This window comes from Acinonyx jubatus, chromosome D1 (genome assembly GCF_027475565.1).
Source record: "Acinonyx jubatus isolate Ajub_Pintada_27869175 chromosome D1, VMU_Ajub_asm_v1.0, whole genome shotgun sequence".
Taxonomy (NCBI): domain Eukaryota; kingdom Metazoa; phylum Chordata; class Mammalia; order Carnivora; family Felidae; genus Acinonyx; species Acinonyx jubatus.
Window position 1 is genome coordinate 29,258,353 of NC_069390.1, and position 17,147 is coordinate 29,275,499.

A 17,147-nucleotide genomic window follows, 5' to 3' on the forward strand; every position below is an offset into this window, starting at 1 on the left:
TCTTTGGTGATAATTGGCTAATGAACCCAACGTGGCACATTTTTAAGTAGGGAAGAACAATAACAGTCCCCATGAATGATGCAGATAGAAGAGTAATAAGTGAGCATTTAAATGGGGAGAAAAAGAAGCAGAACTGCCCGGAAATAGTACCCACTGAAATAATCAGTGTGTTAACTGTTTCCTGCCTGGTCCTTACAAATGTTAATCCCTTTGTCAGGCATCTAGCATTTGGGAGTACCACCATCAGGACTCCAGGTAGACAAACGTGGGCAAGAAGTTGTGCCAAGGAGAATGTCCATGAAAATAGAATGTTTGTGAAACTGTTTCTGAGTTTGGCTTTCAGAGATACTCATAACTGGCAGTTGAGACTCCCATTTTTTGAAATTAAAATTAATCATGTTTTCTCTGCCTTGTGTTATCAAAAGCTTTTCTACTTGATGGCCTCCTAGAGGATTCAGTGCTTCACTTTCTGACATACATATCTTTGTTTATAGCTTTTGTTGGTGTTATAGGGAGCATAAACTCCAATAATTATTGATGATGTTTCTAATTTTGCTTTTGCATGAATCATACTAATACTGGGTTTTATGAAGTTCTTTTAGAACTATATAATTATTTCATTTCCCAATATTCTCCCTAGTAGCTTGTATGCACAGTATCTTACCATGGCTATGTTTTGGTTATATAGGTCATGATTAAGCAGAATATGCATTAGCCACATAATGGTATATAGTAATTTGACGTGATCCTGCTTAACTGGAAGATAGTAACATAAAAAACAATTTTTTGGCATTAATTGTTAGAGTGAAATGACATGTGAAATGAAATGTACATTCATCATATGGGCTTTTTTCCAGGGTAGGGAAATTATACATTTTTATATTTCACATTTATCATTTCAGGAGACCCAAAACAAAATCTTGAAAATATATGTGGAAAATTACATACTCTTAAGATTAAAGTGTTAACTGATGTATTACCCCATTTACTTTTGCCAAAAAGAAATAAGGCTTTATCTGACTGCTTTCATAAAATCTGTGTACCTCTCCTTTTCCTTTATAATTCAGGAAAAGGAAAAAATGATGTCAAAAAAGGATTCCTAAAACTTTGTCCCTTTCCTTGCCTTTATGATTTTTGTTTGTTTCTTTAATAACTACTGTTTTCCTTTTCATTTATAGTCGTTTTAGAAAGCTTACTGAGGTTTGAGTAGTAGCAGGCCAGTGCATACCCTACCTTTGTTGCCTGTAGATTACAAAATATCCCGCCAAAAAGGGTTAATTAACAATGAATCTATTAGGGTTTTCTGTTTCTTGAAACTTTTGAAAGGCCAGACATACAAATATTCTTCAGTTGGAACTTTTTCTTAATTAGATATTTTTTGCTTAAATAAATGAGTTTGATTGCTATTTAGTAAATGTGTTATTTGATATTGTGGACTCTTGCATCAGATTTCACTTGAATCCAGAAAAGTAACACCTGTGGGTTGGTTCACAAAGCCTCTTTTGTTAAATGGACCCCCGCGGGCCATGAGGCAATTACATTTGTTGCTTGTACTATAAAGGAGGCACTTAACTAGACCTCAGTAAGTATAGCTAAGAACTAGAGGCTTGATTCTTTTGTCCAGCCCTGAGATTAGGTTTTATCATACATCAGGAAGTAAACCTCTGACGTAGAAAGGAAAAACAAGAATGTTTTAAGGGTTCTTTCAATGCTTTAAAAGTTAGCCCTGGGAAAATTCAGATTAGAGCCCAAGTAAAAATTTCTATGTGGTATTCATTGTAAACATGTTCATATCTTCTTACTCAGCTTCACAAATTCATTCAAGTTGGTATGGCAGATTTACAAAGGTATGAACAGGAAAGGTAATCTAACCATTTACCGTTTTGGTTATGAGAAGTAACGAACAAAGGCATGGATGGAATTAGGGATTTCCATTTTTGGTAATTTGCAAACATTTATTATAAATGAGTTTATTGGTGTCCTTACTACTTTAGTTGCAAAGTTATAATAGCTCTTTTTAAAATACATTTTAAACTACCATTTTATCTATTAATATTTTATTATAATATTGCTATAGGATTTTTTTCTCTTAACTGGTTTGAATATCCAATTTAGTGATAAACAGTAGGTTATCCCACAGATAATAACTGTGTTTGGGGTTAGAAAATTTTTGTTCTGTTTCTTGTCTCAGTCTATACCAGAAAGGTCAAGTTTTAAGTTTTGGACCCATACCAAAAATGTGTTGTACTTTATGTTTATTTAAATAAATGAGTTCTTAGCTAGGCTAACATTTTAGTTATCCAGAGATCTGGTAACAGTAGTGCGAATCGCAATCATTTATTTGTACTATAGAAAGAAACAGAACCTTCTATATAGATTGGAAGTTCAGTCCCTCTCTACACTATCAAAGGCAAAAAAAATAATAAATAATTGAACAAAGCTCATCCTAACCTGCATTGTGATGGACAGTGTTCTCTTTTTCAAAAAGTACAAGTATCACTGAAGGGACGAGGCATATTAATATACATATATGTGTGTGTATATATGTATATATGTATATACACACAGACGGCCCCTGATTTATTATGGTTTGACTTAAGTTTTATTTTTACTTTATTTAAAGTGCTGCAAAAGCGATACATATTCAGTAGAAACTGAACTTCAAATTTTGAATTTCGATATTTTCCTGGGCTGATGTGCAGTAGGATACTGTCATGGTGCTGGGAAGCAGCAGGTGACCCACAGCTTCCAGTCAGCCTCACAAATCAAGAGGGTAAAGTGACCATTTGCAACCAACCATCCTGTACCATACAGCCATTCTGTTTTTCACTTTCAGTGCAGCATTCAATAAATTACTTGAGATATGTCACCCTTGGTTATAAAATAGGCTTGTGTTAGGTGATTTTTGCTCAAGTGTAGGCTAATATATGTTGTGTGTTTAAACTAGGGTAGGCTAAGCTATGGCATCCGGTAGGTTAGGTGTATTCAATGCCTTTCCGACTTAGAATACAGGTGATCCTTGAACAGACAACATGGGTTTGAACTGCATGGGTCCATGTACACGTAGATTTTTTTATACTATGGTACTGTAAATGTATTTCTCATCCCTATGTTTTCTGAACATTTTCTTTTCTTTACCTTATTTTATTGTAAGAACACAATGTATAATACATATATAAAATACGTGTTAATTGACTGTTTATGTCATCAAGGCTTCCCGTCAACAACAAAACTATTAGTAGTTAAGTTTTGGGGGAGGTCAAAGGGAATACATGAATTTTCGACTAGTGGGAGGGGGGTCGGCACCCCAGTCCCTATTGTTCAAGGGTCAACTGTATTTTCAACTTATGATGGGTTTTTTTGGACATAACTTCATGGTAAGTTGAGGAAGATTTATATACATTTTTTAATTAAGCAATATATACTGCTCATAAACATGTAAATTTTGAAATATTTAAGTTTTGTGGGGTTCTTTAAACATTTATACATATTGCCCTGCACCTTTTTTTACTGTCTTCATGTAAATCTATTTGTTTTTTTTTTTAACCAGCTGTCTATTATATAAATAAGTCATATTTTACTTAACCTCTACCTACTGAGGAACATTTCTACTTTTGCCAATTTTGAGATACAAGCAATACCATGTTGAGCTTCCTTATTTGTACATGCTGAGTTTGGCAAATCTTTTCTAGAGATTTTGAAGGGAAAGGGTAAAACAGAAACATACAGGGGATGCAACTGAAAGGGATGCAAGGTGGAGAGAGATGCCACTTTACTTACATGAGAACTTTTAGTTCTTACCAAAAGTATTCTCTTCATATTACTATGAAGTATGCTAAGAAAAATTATACAGACTTTTAAAATTAGATAATTTGAACGTTTGTTTCTGGCAACGATGAAGTGATCCTGAATTTGCTCTCCTGTCATAAATAACTAGAAAATCGGACAAAATATGTGGAACACCTGTTCTCAGAGAATGCAGAAGCAGGAAGTACAGGACAGATTCCTAAGAGAGGAGAAACAAATAAAGCAAACCCTTTACTTGTCCCTACATTCTCTTGTAAGGCAGGAGGTACCTTTCAGAAGGTACTGAAGTAAAATTTGAGCCAAAGGTAGTGGTTTTGCTGGGCTGAAGAGATAGAGACTGGAATAGAGGGAAGTTTAAGTAGTTGGGACTTATGGATAAAACTGTCTGGGAAAGCAGAGCTACCGAATGATCAACATAAATCTCCACAGATGTTCTCTTGGCTTTTGCTGAGTACTAAATTGTACCCATCTATGGTGAAACCTAGAAACTGAGCAAAGAAGGAGTGGGGAGCCAAGCAATTCCCACAGCGCACACAGGGCTGAGAGCAACTGGAGTTCTGACCAGCCAGAACAGATAGATGTCACTGAATACTCAGCATATTCAATAGAGATCCCAGAATATCCTGCCTTAGTAGTAGGCCTAACATAGCCCTTAGAGTACACTGTGAGATAGACCCAACCTAACAAACTTAAAAAGGAGGCTTGAGGGGCGCCTGGGTGGCTCAGTCAGTTAAGCGTCTGACTTCGGCTCAGGTCGTGATCTCGCGGTCCGTGAGTTCAAGCCCCGCGTCAGGCTCTGTGCTGACAGCTCAGAGCCAGGAGCCTATTTCAGATTCTGTGTCTCCCTCTCTCTGACCCTCCCCCATTCATGCTCTGTCTCTCTCTGTCTCAAAAATAAATAAACATTAAAAAAAGTTTAAAAACCGAGGCTTGAAAGGAATAAGCTGATCCACAGCTAACTTAACTGCCTCCCCTAAAACAAGCAGACCTCCCTCAACATTCAGCACACTCTAAAGAAACACAACAAAATCCACTCAACAAATGAATGTCCAGCTTAATCACAAATTACTGGATATGTGAAGAAGTATGAAAGTGTAACCAGTAACCAGAAGAAAAATCAATTAAATCCAGAAAAGGCAGAAGTAATGGAATTAATAGACATGTGCTTTAAAACACTAATTCTAAATATTTTCAAGGATCTCGAGGATGAACATAATGAGGAAAGAAACTGTAAATATAAAAAAGAACCAAATGAAATTTCTAGAGCTTAGAAAACATTGTATAGTGTTTGTAATAGATTAGACTGCAAAGGAGAAAAGATCCTAGTCTATGAGAAAATATTTGCAATACCTGTCAAAGGACTTATACTCAAGGTAAAAAAGGGATTCTTAAAATGAGTAAGAAAACCCATTTTAAAAACTGAGTAAAATATTTCAATAGATATTTCACAAAAGATATGCTAATAAGCACAAGAAAAAATGCCCATCAGAGAAATACAAATGAAAACCACAATGTGATACCAATAACCTACTAGAATGGAAAAAGATTTTTTATAAGTTTATTTTTGAGAGTGAGGGAGTGCACACACACACACACACACATGCATCTGTTGGGGAGGGGCAGAGGGAGAGAATCCCAACCCAACTCCATGCTGACAGCACAGAACCTGATGTGGGGCTTGAGCCCACGAAACGTGAGATAATGACCTGAGCTGAAATAAACAGTTGGATGCTTAATCAACTGAGCACCCCAAGGTGCCCCTAGTATGGCAAAAAAATTTTTTAAAGGAATATACCAAGGTGTGGAGCAACCAGAATACTCATACATTGCTGTAGGAGTGTAAAATGATTTAATTACTTTGGAAAAGTTTAAGGTTAAGCATACACTTATGGCCCATAAATTCTACCCCTTGGTATTTACTGAAAAGAAATGGATTTACACAATGTTTATAGTGCTTTATTTGTAACAGGCCCAAACTTCAAAGAAAAATGTCCATCAGTAGATTTATGAGCAAACATTGTGACTTAAATAGAATTCTACTTAGAGGTAAAAAGGAATGAATGACTGATACATACAAGATAGATTAATCATAAAAAATTGCTGAACAAAAGCCAGATACAAAATAGTATGTACGTACAATCTTGTTTATATGAAATTTAGGACCAGGTAAAACTAGTTTCTAGTCATGGATCTCATCAGTTGCCTGGTACTGGGATGGGAACTTTTACATCTTGATTGTGATTAAGTTATGTAGGTGTGCACACCTTCCAAAACTAGTGTCAAACTTGAAATGAGTGCCCTTTACTGTATATAAGTATACCTCTATAAAACTGATTTTTAAAGTGTACATCGCACTCTATACCAAAAATAAGTGGAGTAATTTCAACATCATGAATTTTTTTACTGGAGACTAAGTAATTGACAGGTCAGCAAAGGTGACTGCTTTGATTTTAAGAGATCCACACTTAGAGGTTTTCCTGTTTATAGAGAAGCTCGTATTAAAGAGCTCATAAGTGATGAGGTTGTTTCCTTGATTTGTGTACTTTATATCAAGCATTGACGTCTGTGAGATGTAGAGGATATTCCTTTACTGTAAGTGGACGCATGGGGATTAGAATGTATAGGCTTCAGATAAATGGGATTAGCATGTCCCATATTTGAACCTACTTCTATTAACTATCAATAACAGTACTTCACAGGTTGTTTTAAGGAGCTAATGAGTTGTTTTTTTTTTTTTAATTAAATAAACCAGAAAGCCATGTATTACATACTGGCTTGCTTTACTCTCCCCTCCCTTTTGTTCCACTCCTTGCGATCAAGGACTAGGTAAAGATAGCCTGGGTCACAGTCTTCCATAGGCTTCTGGTAATATGTTCTGGGTTCTCTTAGCATATTCCTTTCTGTATTTGTTAAGTTATACCAGAGGTAACACTTCATCACTGTATTTAGCTAACTTGAAAGAAGCTTAGGTCATACAAAAGTGATTGTGCTTTACAAGAATTTCTACTCACTAATATTACCACCAAATATCGGAATTCCAGTTTTGGCTTAGTTGTTGCAAAAAATAAAGATCATGGCATAAATACTGTCTATTTGCTTGTTTGGTCATAAGATAGTAGACTTAACAAAAAACCCAAGCAGGTTAGTAACATGTTGTAATCCAGGGCCCCAAGCAAGGCAGGCTTTTTAATCAGTGCTCTAAACAATGAAGAGTATTTGATATGGGCAGGCAAGGTTGGGGAAAACTTCATGGATAAATGGAATATATATTGGATCCTGGTTTATTATGTTTTTTAGAACTCAGAAACAAACACATATTAAAAACTATGGAAATTTAAACATAAATGATGTCTATATTATAGCTTCTCCCAGAGTGGTACTTTGAGACTATGTTAATGACACATGGCTTTTCCAAATATACTATTTTGTTCCTTTTTCATTTATGACCTGAGATGGATTCATTTCTCTACTCGAGCAGTATTAAGCTTCACTGCCATAAATCCACTTATTTTATAGGTAGGAACTAGTCTTGCTTTTGACTCTAGAACCTATAACTAGTTCCACTAATAAAAATGAGTGATCTTATAGTATCTGATATTCTTTCAAGAAACTTGTTCTTTCTCTACAAGTAGATTTAACATTGAAATCTGTCTACATGAAAATAATTAACTTGATTTGTTTTGGGCAAATATTTCTGCATAAGACATTCCAAAATTATATGATTCCTGATGTAAAGTGAAATTCAGATTTTATATACTTGTACACATTCATTTTTCCAAAAGGTAACATGGGTGTTTGGGGGAAAGAAATGAAAAATAGGTAGATCACACAGGATTTTTAGGAAAGTGAACACACTCTGTGAGATTATAATGATGAATACGTGTTCTACATTGGCCAAACCCATAGAATGTATAACACCAAGAGTAAACCCTAAGTTAAGTCTGGACATTGAGTGATTATGATTTTGATGTGGGTTCAGCAAGTGTAACAAATCTACTACTGTGATCAGGGATGTCAATGGGGGAGGTTATGTATGTGTGGGGGCAGGGGATAGGTCGTAAATCTCTGTACCTTCCTCTCAGTTGTGCTGTGAACCTGTAACTGCCCTAAAAAAAATCTTTAAAAAGCAGTAATTTGTAACATTTTTTAATATTGCAGTCATTTCTTATTAAATCCAATAGGAGTATTTTTCTTCACATAAGGTCCCTAAGTAATAAATAGCCAGTCAAAAGAAAAGTGAAAAGAAATTTCTTCTCAGTAGGTCATTTTGGTCTGGTCAATAATTCAACTTTTCTGAGTAACAAACTGTAAAATAATTTGTAAAATGCAACTTTAAAGATAATTGCTGCCGAGTAATTTTTAAATGTGGTATATTTCATATCACAGAGGGCATTTTTTTTTTTAAGTAAGGTGTTCTAAATATTCTTGTGGTTGACAGAGTAAAAATTTAAACTTAACGTTATTTACCAGTTAATACCCAGGACATATAGGAGATAGGGTCTTTCATTTAGTAGAAGGTCACCATCATTAATTTACAACTGATGATTTTATAATAGGTCCTTCTAGTTCTTGATGGTCATTATTGAAGTATAATGCATTGAAGATATTGCCTGTACAAAAGCAGAACAGGGATCTTAATTAGAATTCTGACAAGCCCACTCCAATAAAATGATGAGATTATTTGTAATTGATGTCACAATCAATTACCATTTAGTTCATCATGAGCATTCTAATAGGTCTGGCCTTGGTATTGGCCCCAGGATGTTGCTGAGTGAGTGGCTGCCCTGCTTATGCTGTTATAGAGACAGGAGGGCACATTTTCAGTCAGCATCCTAATGACCTCTTTTGAAGTCTATTAAATTAATGACCCTGTCACACTGTTTTGATCTCTTATAACCTCAGTTTGGGGTTTGTGTAACAAATTAATGTTTGGGAACCATGTGGCAAAAAAGATCTTTTAAAATGTTGAAACCTTCACATTACTTACTAATATTCAGTAGAAGATATTGTGCAAGAGATAAAAGCAAAAATACAAATCACAGGGTTTGTATTTTATAAATGAGAACTTTAAAACATTTCTCCATACTACCAAAAAGACGTGCTTCTTACAGTACCCAAATTTATTTTTCTTCCTGAAAAGGGGCTGCTTTCTTCTCTAATTCTAGGTGCCAACAGGTCATGTGTGGTTAGAAGGTGATAATCTACAGAATTCTACAGATTCCAGGTATTATGGACCTATTCCATATGGACTAATAAGAGGACGTATCTTTTTCAAGGTATTATTTTCTGCTTAAAATTTAGGCTTTCTTCTCTGAGCTGGAAAAAAAAATTTCTTTCAAAATGAATTTTGAAATATTCAGCTATCAATGGACTTAACTGTAGTAGTGACTACATTTAGGAACCTGCTGGCCTTCAGAGCTATAAACATTACCCTTTCCCCCACTGAGATAGGTAATTAAGAGTAATTTTTTGTTTGAATAATAAAAATTCAAACTACTTTAGTTATAAGAAGCCTTTCATTTAAATCTCCAAAATGTAATTCTTTCTCATATAACTTTTACAACTATATGTTTACCTTGGGCATAAATTAATATACATTTGCAGAAGAACAGTGTCAAGTCAAACAAACTACCTGTTAAGCAGGGATATCCCAGTTAAGTACACCGAGTAATAGTCTTACCATGGTTATAAATGTATGACTCAGGAAAGATTATTATTTTCACTGGCAGTGAGAAGAAGAACACATGAATACTTGGGGTTGTTGGATAATTTGCAGGATTCTTTGCACTTAGGCAGATGTTATATTCAAATACTTAGGTTCAGGGTTCACTTTATTTGAGGGTAGTAAAACAAAACACAGACACACATATTCATACATCTATATTCACGCACTATACACAGGTAACTGATATAACACATCAGTGTTCCAAACTTTAGAGTTTAAATACATGTACACATACAAGTTTACTTTCTAAAGTCTTATTTTGATATAATTTGTTCTTGACTAAAGAATAAGGAGAGCGTATTTCATATATGGCACAGAGAACACAGATGGATAAAAACAGGGAGTATGATGATGATATAACATCATTTCATTAATTGTCTTCAATCACATTTTGATTTTACAGATTTGGCCTCTGAGTGATTTTGGATTTCTGCGTGACAGCCCTAATGGCCACAGATTTTCTGACGATTAACAAGCATTTATTCTTTTGATTTCATTATTCTCTCCTATTCAAGTGAATTTATCATTGCCACTGAAACCATGTACTTACTAATAAACTATTTGCTATTTAGTTTTAGTCATTTTTAATTGTTAAATGTAAAGAATAAGCAACACACACTGAAAGCTATATTAGTTCAAAATATATGGATAAAAATGTAATCCAAAGTAAGTCCTCTAAATTTTATGACAAATATAAAAATATTTTTAGGGAAAAGACCTGGATGACAACCTCACTTTTGAACTTTTGGTTTTATAGCTATGATGAAAGTAATCTCTTGAATATGCCTTATACTTTAGCTACATTTACAAGTCAGAGTAGTAACTAGTCTTGTAAGTCCAAACTAATAATAAATACCAGGAGTTCAACCTAATAAAAAACTGCTAAGTCACATGCTTGGTTCACTCATTTGAAATTAGGTAATGAAGTTTCAGTGATCCCATAAAGGATTTCTCAGATTTTTTAAAAATGAGTTCTGACTTACACTGTACATAGACTATCAAATGCAAAGAAAAATAAAATCTTTAGAGTGTATTGTAATCAATAACAACATTATAAAAGTCCATTTGTTCATACCAGCAATGTAGTGGTTCTCTATTCATAAATAGAGACATTAATACTCTTAGACTTTGAAATAAAAAGGAAAGTAATGCATCTGTTTCAAATTAATATTTAAAAAAAAACTGCCACTTCCTAAGTTACATTTAAAGTTGAAGATGGCAGTGTTCAAGCCTTACTCCCTTAATGTAGCCACACGAAGACTCAGGGAAGATAGTGCCAGGACCAAAGTCAAGTCTTTTGACTCCAAAGCTGTCTTTTCCACAGCTGCCACTTTACCTTCCTGAAGGTAACTTCATGAATATCCATATCCAGTCCTAGTTATGAGATAACTAGGTTCACATGCTATTCACAAAGATTCTAATTTAATTCTAATGACCTGGAATTTGAGATACTTGTACAACAGGCTGATAACTTTAGCACAAATAAATGTCATGTTACTTCAGAAACTTAGTAACTATTAAGGAACATGATGATACTGTGATGCTTAACAAGAGGAGACATGCTTATTTGAAGAAAAGGAAAATTCTTATTTTGTACCAAGGAGAAAATGGACCAAATCACAAAGTTCTCAGATGGGAATTCACAAAATATAATTTATAATTCAAGTCTTTTTTGTGATCTACAAATATAAATTATAAATACATATAAATAACTGAGTTCATTTTCTATGAACCTAGGGTGGCCCTCGCTTGAGTCTTCTATTTTCTCTGCAAATAAAAGAGCTGACAAAAAAAGAATGCTGCTTCTTTTTATCAGCTTTATACATTTACTTGAATGGGCGCTCTTCAACATGTATGAATACAGAGTTAAAGGATCCCATTTAGTGAACAATTTCAGCCATAATGAAGGAGTTCTATTATTAGTGAACATGTATCACAAGAAATCAGGGTAACTTCTTCTGCTTCATCCTTGGAAACACTGTATTTTCCACCACATCGGCAACTCAGAGAAAAAGTGTGATCATCTGTAAAGAAAACAACATGATGCATCAAAGGTTTACAAGTAACTATTTCAACACCTTTTTAAAAATGCAGCTTATGTCACAGAAATTGCAAACCATAAAAGATTTTCAGTAAGTATAAAATGTATCTAAATGAGAACTTGAAAAGATTTCTTATATAGGGGCAATGTTTCTAAAAATTACCTACCAAAGAATCTTTTTGTTTTGTTTTATTTTTATTTACTTAGAGAGGGGGAGAGAGAATCCCAAGCAGGTTCTGCGCTGTCAGCGCAGAGCTCAACTCAGGGCTTGATCTCATGAACTGCGGGATCATGACCTGAGCCAAAATCAAGAGTCGGACACTCAACTGAGTGAGCCAACCAGGCACCCCAAAGATCTTGAGGGGACAGCAGATGCTCAGGGGTGACCCATGACATTTATTTGAAGTCTTCTGTTTTCTGTTTTAAAATATAAATTTTACATTCCTCTCAATTTATTTGTCCAAATTATTACTGTGAAGGAAAGAGAAAAATAGCTCTACATGTTTTACTGTTAAGCCACATGCTTTTTTGCCTGGAGTATATTCTTTTAGAGAAAACTCTGCTAACTTAACTGTTAATCAAGTTTAACATTTTAAATACTCTCTGTTCTAGTATCACACTAATTCTGTGAAGTGAGATGCCCAACAGAGAGCATACAGCACAAGGTTTAGTCTACCAATGGTAGAAATCTCACTAAATCTGTCCTCTTGACAAGTTGAAATGCTTATGTCCTTTAACTGAAAGAATCTCTGATCCACTGGTCATTCCATTTCAATGTCACTGAGAAGTGACTGTCAAAGAAAAATAATGATTGATCACCTTATCCTGCTACTGCCAAAATTTTTTATTACAAATGTATCAAATATCTGCATTCAGTTCTCAAACATTTTTAACACTCAGATCTTATCATATATGCCACTAAAAAAAAAAAAAAATTCGACTGACTTCTATTTGTTCTCTAATCAAGTTTGGCCTTGGAAAAATTAACAAGACAACTTTTGGGGTGCTTGGCTGGCTCAGTCGGTACAGCATGTGACTCCTGATCTCAAGGTCGTGAGTTCAAGCCCCATTCTGGGCATGGAGCCTACTTAAAAAACAAATAAACAAATAAGCCAATTTTACGTGTTTCTTTTACCAGTAAGGAAAACATGAATTCATTCATACAATCCTTATTTCTCATCACAATGCCTTTTTTCTCCATAGACAAAATTATTTGATCTTGTATTTTAAAATGCTAACATCCTTTCTGTCTGAGCCAACATATATACTGTAGTAGAGCATGCTTTCAAAGTGAATTGTTTCATTATTAAATTGTCTAAAACTGTACATATTCTACCAAGGGTTTTCTTAAGCTAAATCTCCCTCTTGTTTTTTTACCACCTCAGTGAACACTGAGAAACAATCTGAGGTGACAGGCGCTCAGTAAATGATGCAAAGGCCACCATGGGCTACTGTGGAGTTTTGTCATAGAGGATTCCAAATGTTAATGCTCACTAAAAATTCACATCTTGTTATGTTTCTTCTTGTATTATTCTATCACTTAACAAAGTGATATCTTCACAGAAACCATTTTAAATACACTGAAGGCAAAATGACCAAGTTGTGAAACAGACTAACTCTAAGGGGAAAAGGTTAACTTCACTCCCTCAACAGTTCTTTAGGGATGCCTTTTAAGCACAGTAAAATGCACTGTTTCATATTGTCCTTGGGTCAAGAAGATGGTAATGTGGCTATGTCTACCATGTAGGGCTTCATCCACTTTTCTCCTGCTTGGGATCTTCACTTTCCAAGGCTATTCTGAAAATGGCTATGAAGGAATCTTCGATTTCTTATTTGCCCAGTTGATCACACTTGGTATTGAACTGCATCTGTCAAGAATGCTGTTTTCAATTGCAAAGAACAATTCAAAATTGCAAATTCAATTGCAGAACTTACATTACTGGTTTTTAATATTCCTGCAAAAATAACAGCTTCATGCAGCTGTTGGCTGCTTAGTATGTTCTCTTAAGGATTATCTCTCAACAATAAGGATTATTTCCATCTTTATATATATAAAAAAAACAAACATTAATTGAAATAAGTGTCAAAGTATGTCTTATACTTTTAAGATTCACTGTAGCTTCTTATAACTGATTCATTGGCTGTGGTTAGGATTCTTCTATATCTTCTGCACTGTCCAGTTTATTTAAGGGAATCCCAAGGACAGTGACACATTTATAACTTGATGATTTCATATTGTACATTTCCCTTTAATATCTTGTTTTTTTACATTTGTATCAGAAAACTCATTGTATTTGTTGACTGAACAGATGCTTGACCAACCAATCCATATTCATTTAAAATAAAATCTAATATTATTCATATTTTTAAAAGGCTACTGAAGGAAAAATTACAAAAACCAGTTTGGCCATTTCATATTCTCAGGAATCATTAGGAAACAAAATATATTAATTAAATCAACTGCAGCAAGAAGAATTTGTCTAATAAGAGATTAAACACACATACACTGAATACTGACTGATGAGGTACCAATACTATATTTTCAAAAAATAAATTTAGTTGGGCAGATCTCCTTGATAAATGACATGCTTTAGTCTGTCCCCTCCATGAACTAAAAGAAGTCTTTCACGAGATCCTATGTCACTAGTGTGTTCATAGAAGTTCTCTCGTTTACTCTGATGAAACCATTATTAACCCCTGGAGCCCCAGGTACACAAAACCTCAAATTTCCCAATCATTCATTGCAAATGAGAATTTATACACTATGATTTCATTTGGCACTTCAGGAGCACAGTGGCCTATAGGCAGAAACATGATTCTCCTCCTAAGTCAACAGCCTGTGACCCATCTAAGAGCATGAAGTCAAAAATTTGCCATTAAATAAAATATTCCAGTAAACTTGTTTTCAGGAAGGATGAGCTATTTATCTTCTACCTAACCATACTCATTAGTAAATTTTTATAAACCCCTAGGGAATTTTTACCCCAGGCTAAACAAGTGTTAGGAATAAAGTATATAAAAATTCTAGGAATTAGTAAGATTTTCTTCACTTGTCCAGAGAAACATGAACGTAGAAGGAACTTCACAGTGTCTAACCAGAGTGATTCACAAAACTATCAGAAGAGTAGAGAAATTAGATTTGTTTAAAAAATCTAATAATAGAAAAGGGAAAAAGAACGACTTCATGGTGGGTAAAAAACCAAGTTCCAAGCAGGAGAGTGTAGTATTAGGAATCCTGCCCGGACAGTTTGTGATTCCATATAAAGAAACAAAAATAAAAATTCTAATAGGAATTCATCTCAAATATCAACACAGGAGGATGGAAAAAATTATTTTCCCTATTACACTAGTGGGGAGTAAACCAAAACCCAAATCATGTAAAAAAGAAAATCTCATGAAACTTTATGTACCTAACATCTAATTAGAATAGAAAAATGACTGGAGGGGCAACTCGGTGGCTCAGTCAGTTAAGTGTTCGACTTTGGCTCAGGTCATGATCTTGTGGTTTATGAGTTTGAGCTCCACACTGGGCTCTCTGCTGTCAGCATGGAGCCCACTTCTGATCGTCTCTACCCCTCCCCAGCTCACGCTCTCTCTCTCTCTCAAAAATAAAAATAAAATAAAAAAACAGAACTGGAAATGGGTCAATAATGGACCTTTAGAATGAAACAAAAATATTCTTAAAAATACTAATATATATATATATATATATACATATATATATATATGGCCAAGCTATTCTATTTTTTTAAGATTACCACATATCCCATGAGAGTTTTCTTCTTAAAGAAAATCTCTAATATTTTTCTCTACTGTAGTCAAGAGAAAAAATCTCAACCTTCATTCCAACACATTTCTTCGAGATATACTTGAGCATCTACTGGTCCCGTATTTCTTAGATCACCTTCTGTAAAATATAAAGAGATGCTTAATTTGATATTTTAATCATAACCATGAAGAATGCTGAAAAGACAACTCCAGCCTGGGGACTACAGTTCTACTTTACTTACCATTTAAAAACTCATTTTACCACTTTTGACAGCAGTTTTAAGGCTACCTAATAGTCCACTTCTTATAAGCCTTAACAGACAAAATCTATCCTATTTTCCACAAACATTGAACAAGCAAAAACCATAGAATTGATTTTGATAATTCCTTCTGATTAACTAGTGACCTCTATTTTGTGAAAGGGAATTTTTTTGTCAGATAAACTATACCTGTAACTAAGGAAGGCAGCGTGGAGTTGGGCAAAAGTAACTATTTGAACCTTAGTTGTAAAATCTTACTAGCTTTCTAACCTTAGAAATATACCTTAGATATACTGAGTTATCTCTTAGCTACTTCAGAAGGGTTGTTATGGACCAAATTGTGTGCCCCCCAAATTCATATGTTGAAGTATTTGGAGATAAGCCTTTTAGGAGGTAATTAAGGTTAAATAAGATCACAAGAGTGGGGTCCTAATCCGATAGAATTGGTAGCCTTATTAAGATGAGGAAGAGAGGTTTATCTCCATGCACAGGCACCAAGGAAAGTAGGATATAAAGACACAGCAACAAAGAGGCCATTTACAAGCCAGTAAGAGAGCCCTCAGCAGAAACCATATTGACTGGCACCCTGATCTTGGAATTGCAGCCTCCAGAACTATGACACATAAATTTCTGTTATTTAAGCCACCCAGTCTATGGAATTTGCTTATGGCAGTCAGAGTAGACCAACACCAGGGTGTTGTTCTAATCAAATGAAATCAGGCTAAAAGTGCTTTAAAGAATAAAGCTCTAGGGGCGCCTGGGTGGCTCAGTTGGTTAAGCATCCAACTCTTGATCTCAGCTCAGGTCTTGATCTCAGGGTCGTGAGTTCAAGCCCCACGTTGGGCTCTGCACTGGACATGGAGCTTACTTAAAAGAAAAAAAAAAAAAGAATAAAGCTCTAACCAAATGTAGGGGGCTGTTTGTCATCTGATTTTAATTGCTTTCAACAGAGTCGTAGGAAACTTAAAGACAATAGTTTAATAAAAGATTTCAATAGCCATATAATACAACTGTATTGTGTTGATATTCTATTGCTACTTCCTAGGCTTAAGTTTTCGCTACAGGTGGAAGGTCCAAAGAAGCCTGAAATTCCAACCAAATTTAGTAAAAGTATGGTCTAGGTGGTAAAAGCATGCGCACGCCCTTGCTTAAAACAAGTGTACTCTGGGACAAAGGAAGCCACTATAGATAAGCATTTGTCTTTGTTTTTAAAGGCATGTTATACTTCACGTATGCTTGTATTGTTCTTCTAGAAGTCAGTGCTTAAAAGAAACTTCTAAAATCCACCCCTCACCCCAATGAAATTTTCTTTAGCTGTCTCACTAGTCTCTTGTTCACTTGCTGAGACTGCTTTCCTTTGTTCCATGTGAGAATGCCTACAATTTAATTATATTTAATAACTGCCTGTTCAAATTTATTGGTGAGTTACACAATTTTAAAATAGATGAAAAAATTTTACAATATTTTGAACTCACTATTGTTTTCTGTTAAGTATGTCAAATATTACATCACTTCATATTTACTGGGTACCAACAGTCTATTAAAG

General features: G+C 34.7%; 2 protein-coding genes across 14 annotated transcripts in view; one reads left to right on the top strand and one right to left on the bottom strand.

Moving 5' to 3' along the window:
* The window catches only part of IMMP1L (inner mitochondrial membrane peptidase subunit 1), an 81,065-nt gene extending 70,962 nt beyond the window's left edge, over positions 1-10,103 (top strand). For 11 of the 12 annotated variants that reach the window (XM_053203346.1, XM_015066898.3, XM_015066899.3 and 8 more), the window contains 2 exons: positions 8,973-9,083; positions 9,936-10,103. In XM_053203346.1, the coding sequence (XP_053059321.1) occupies positions 8,973-9,083; positions 9,936-10,004 (180 nt within the window). In that variant the 3' untranslated portion in view covers positions 10,005-10,103. The remainder of the gene's footprint in view (positions 1-8,972; positions 9,084-9,935) is intronic. The other variant, XM_053203347.1, reaches the window with a different exon arrangement.
* Positions 10,104-10,708: 605 nt separating this feature from the next.
* The window catches only part of DNAJC24 (DnaJ heat shock protein family (Hsp40) member C24), a 54,415-nt gene continuing 47,976 nt past the window's right edge, over positions 10,709-17,147 (bottom strand). The window contains exons 4-5 of one of the 2 annotated variants that reach the window (XM_015066907.3): positions 15,412-15,480; positions 10,709-11,556 (exon numbers count right to left, since the gene is read on the bottom strand). In XM_015066907.3, coding sequence (XP_014922393.1) covers positions 11,426-11,556; positions 15,412-15,480 — 200 coding nt within the window. In that variant the 3' untranslated portion in view covers positions 10,709-11,425. The remainder of the gene's footprint in view (positions 11,557-15,411; positions 15,481-17,147) is intronic. The other variant, XM_015066908.3, reaches the window with a different exon arrangement.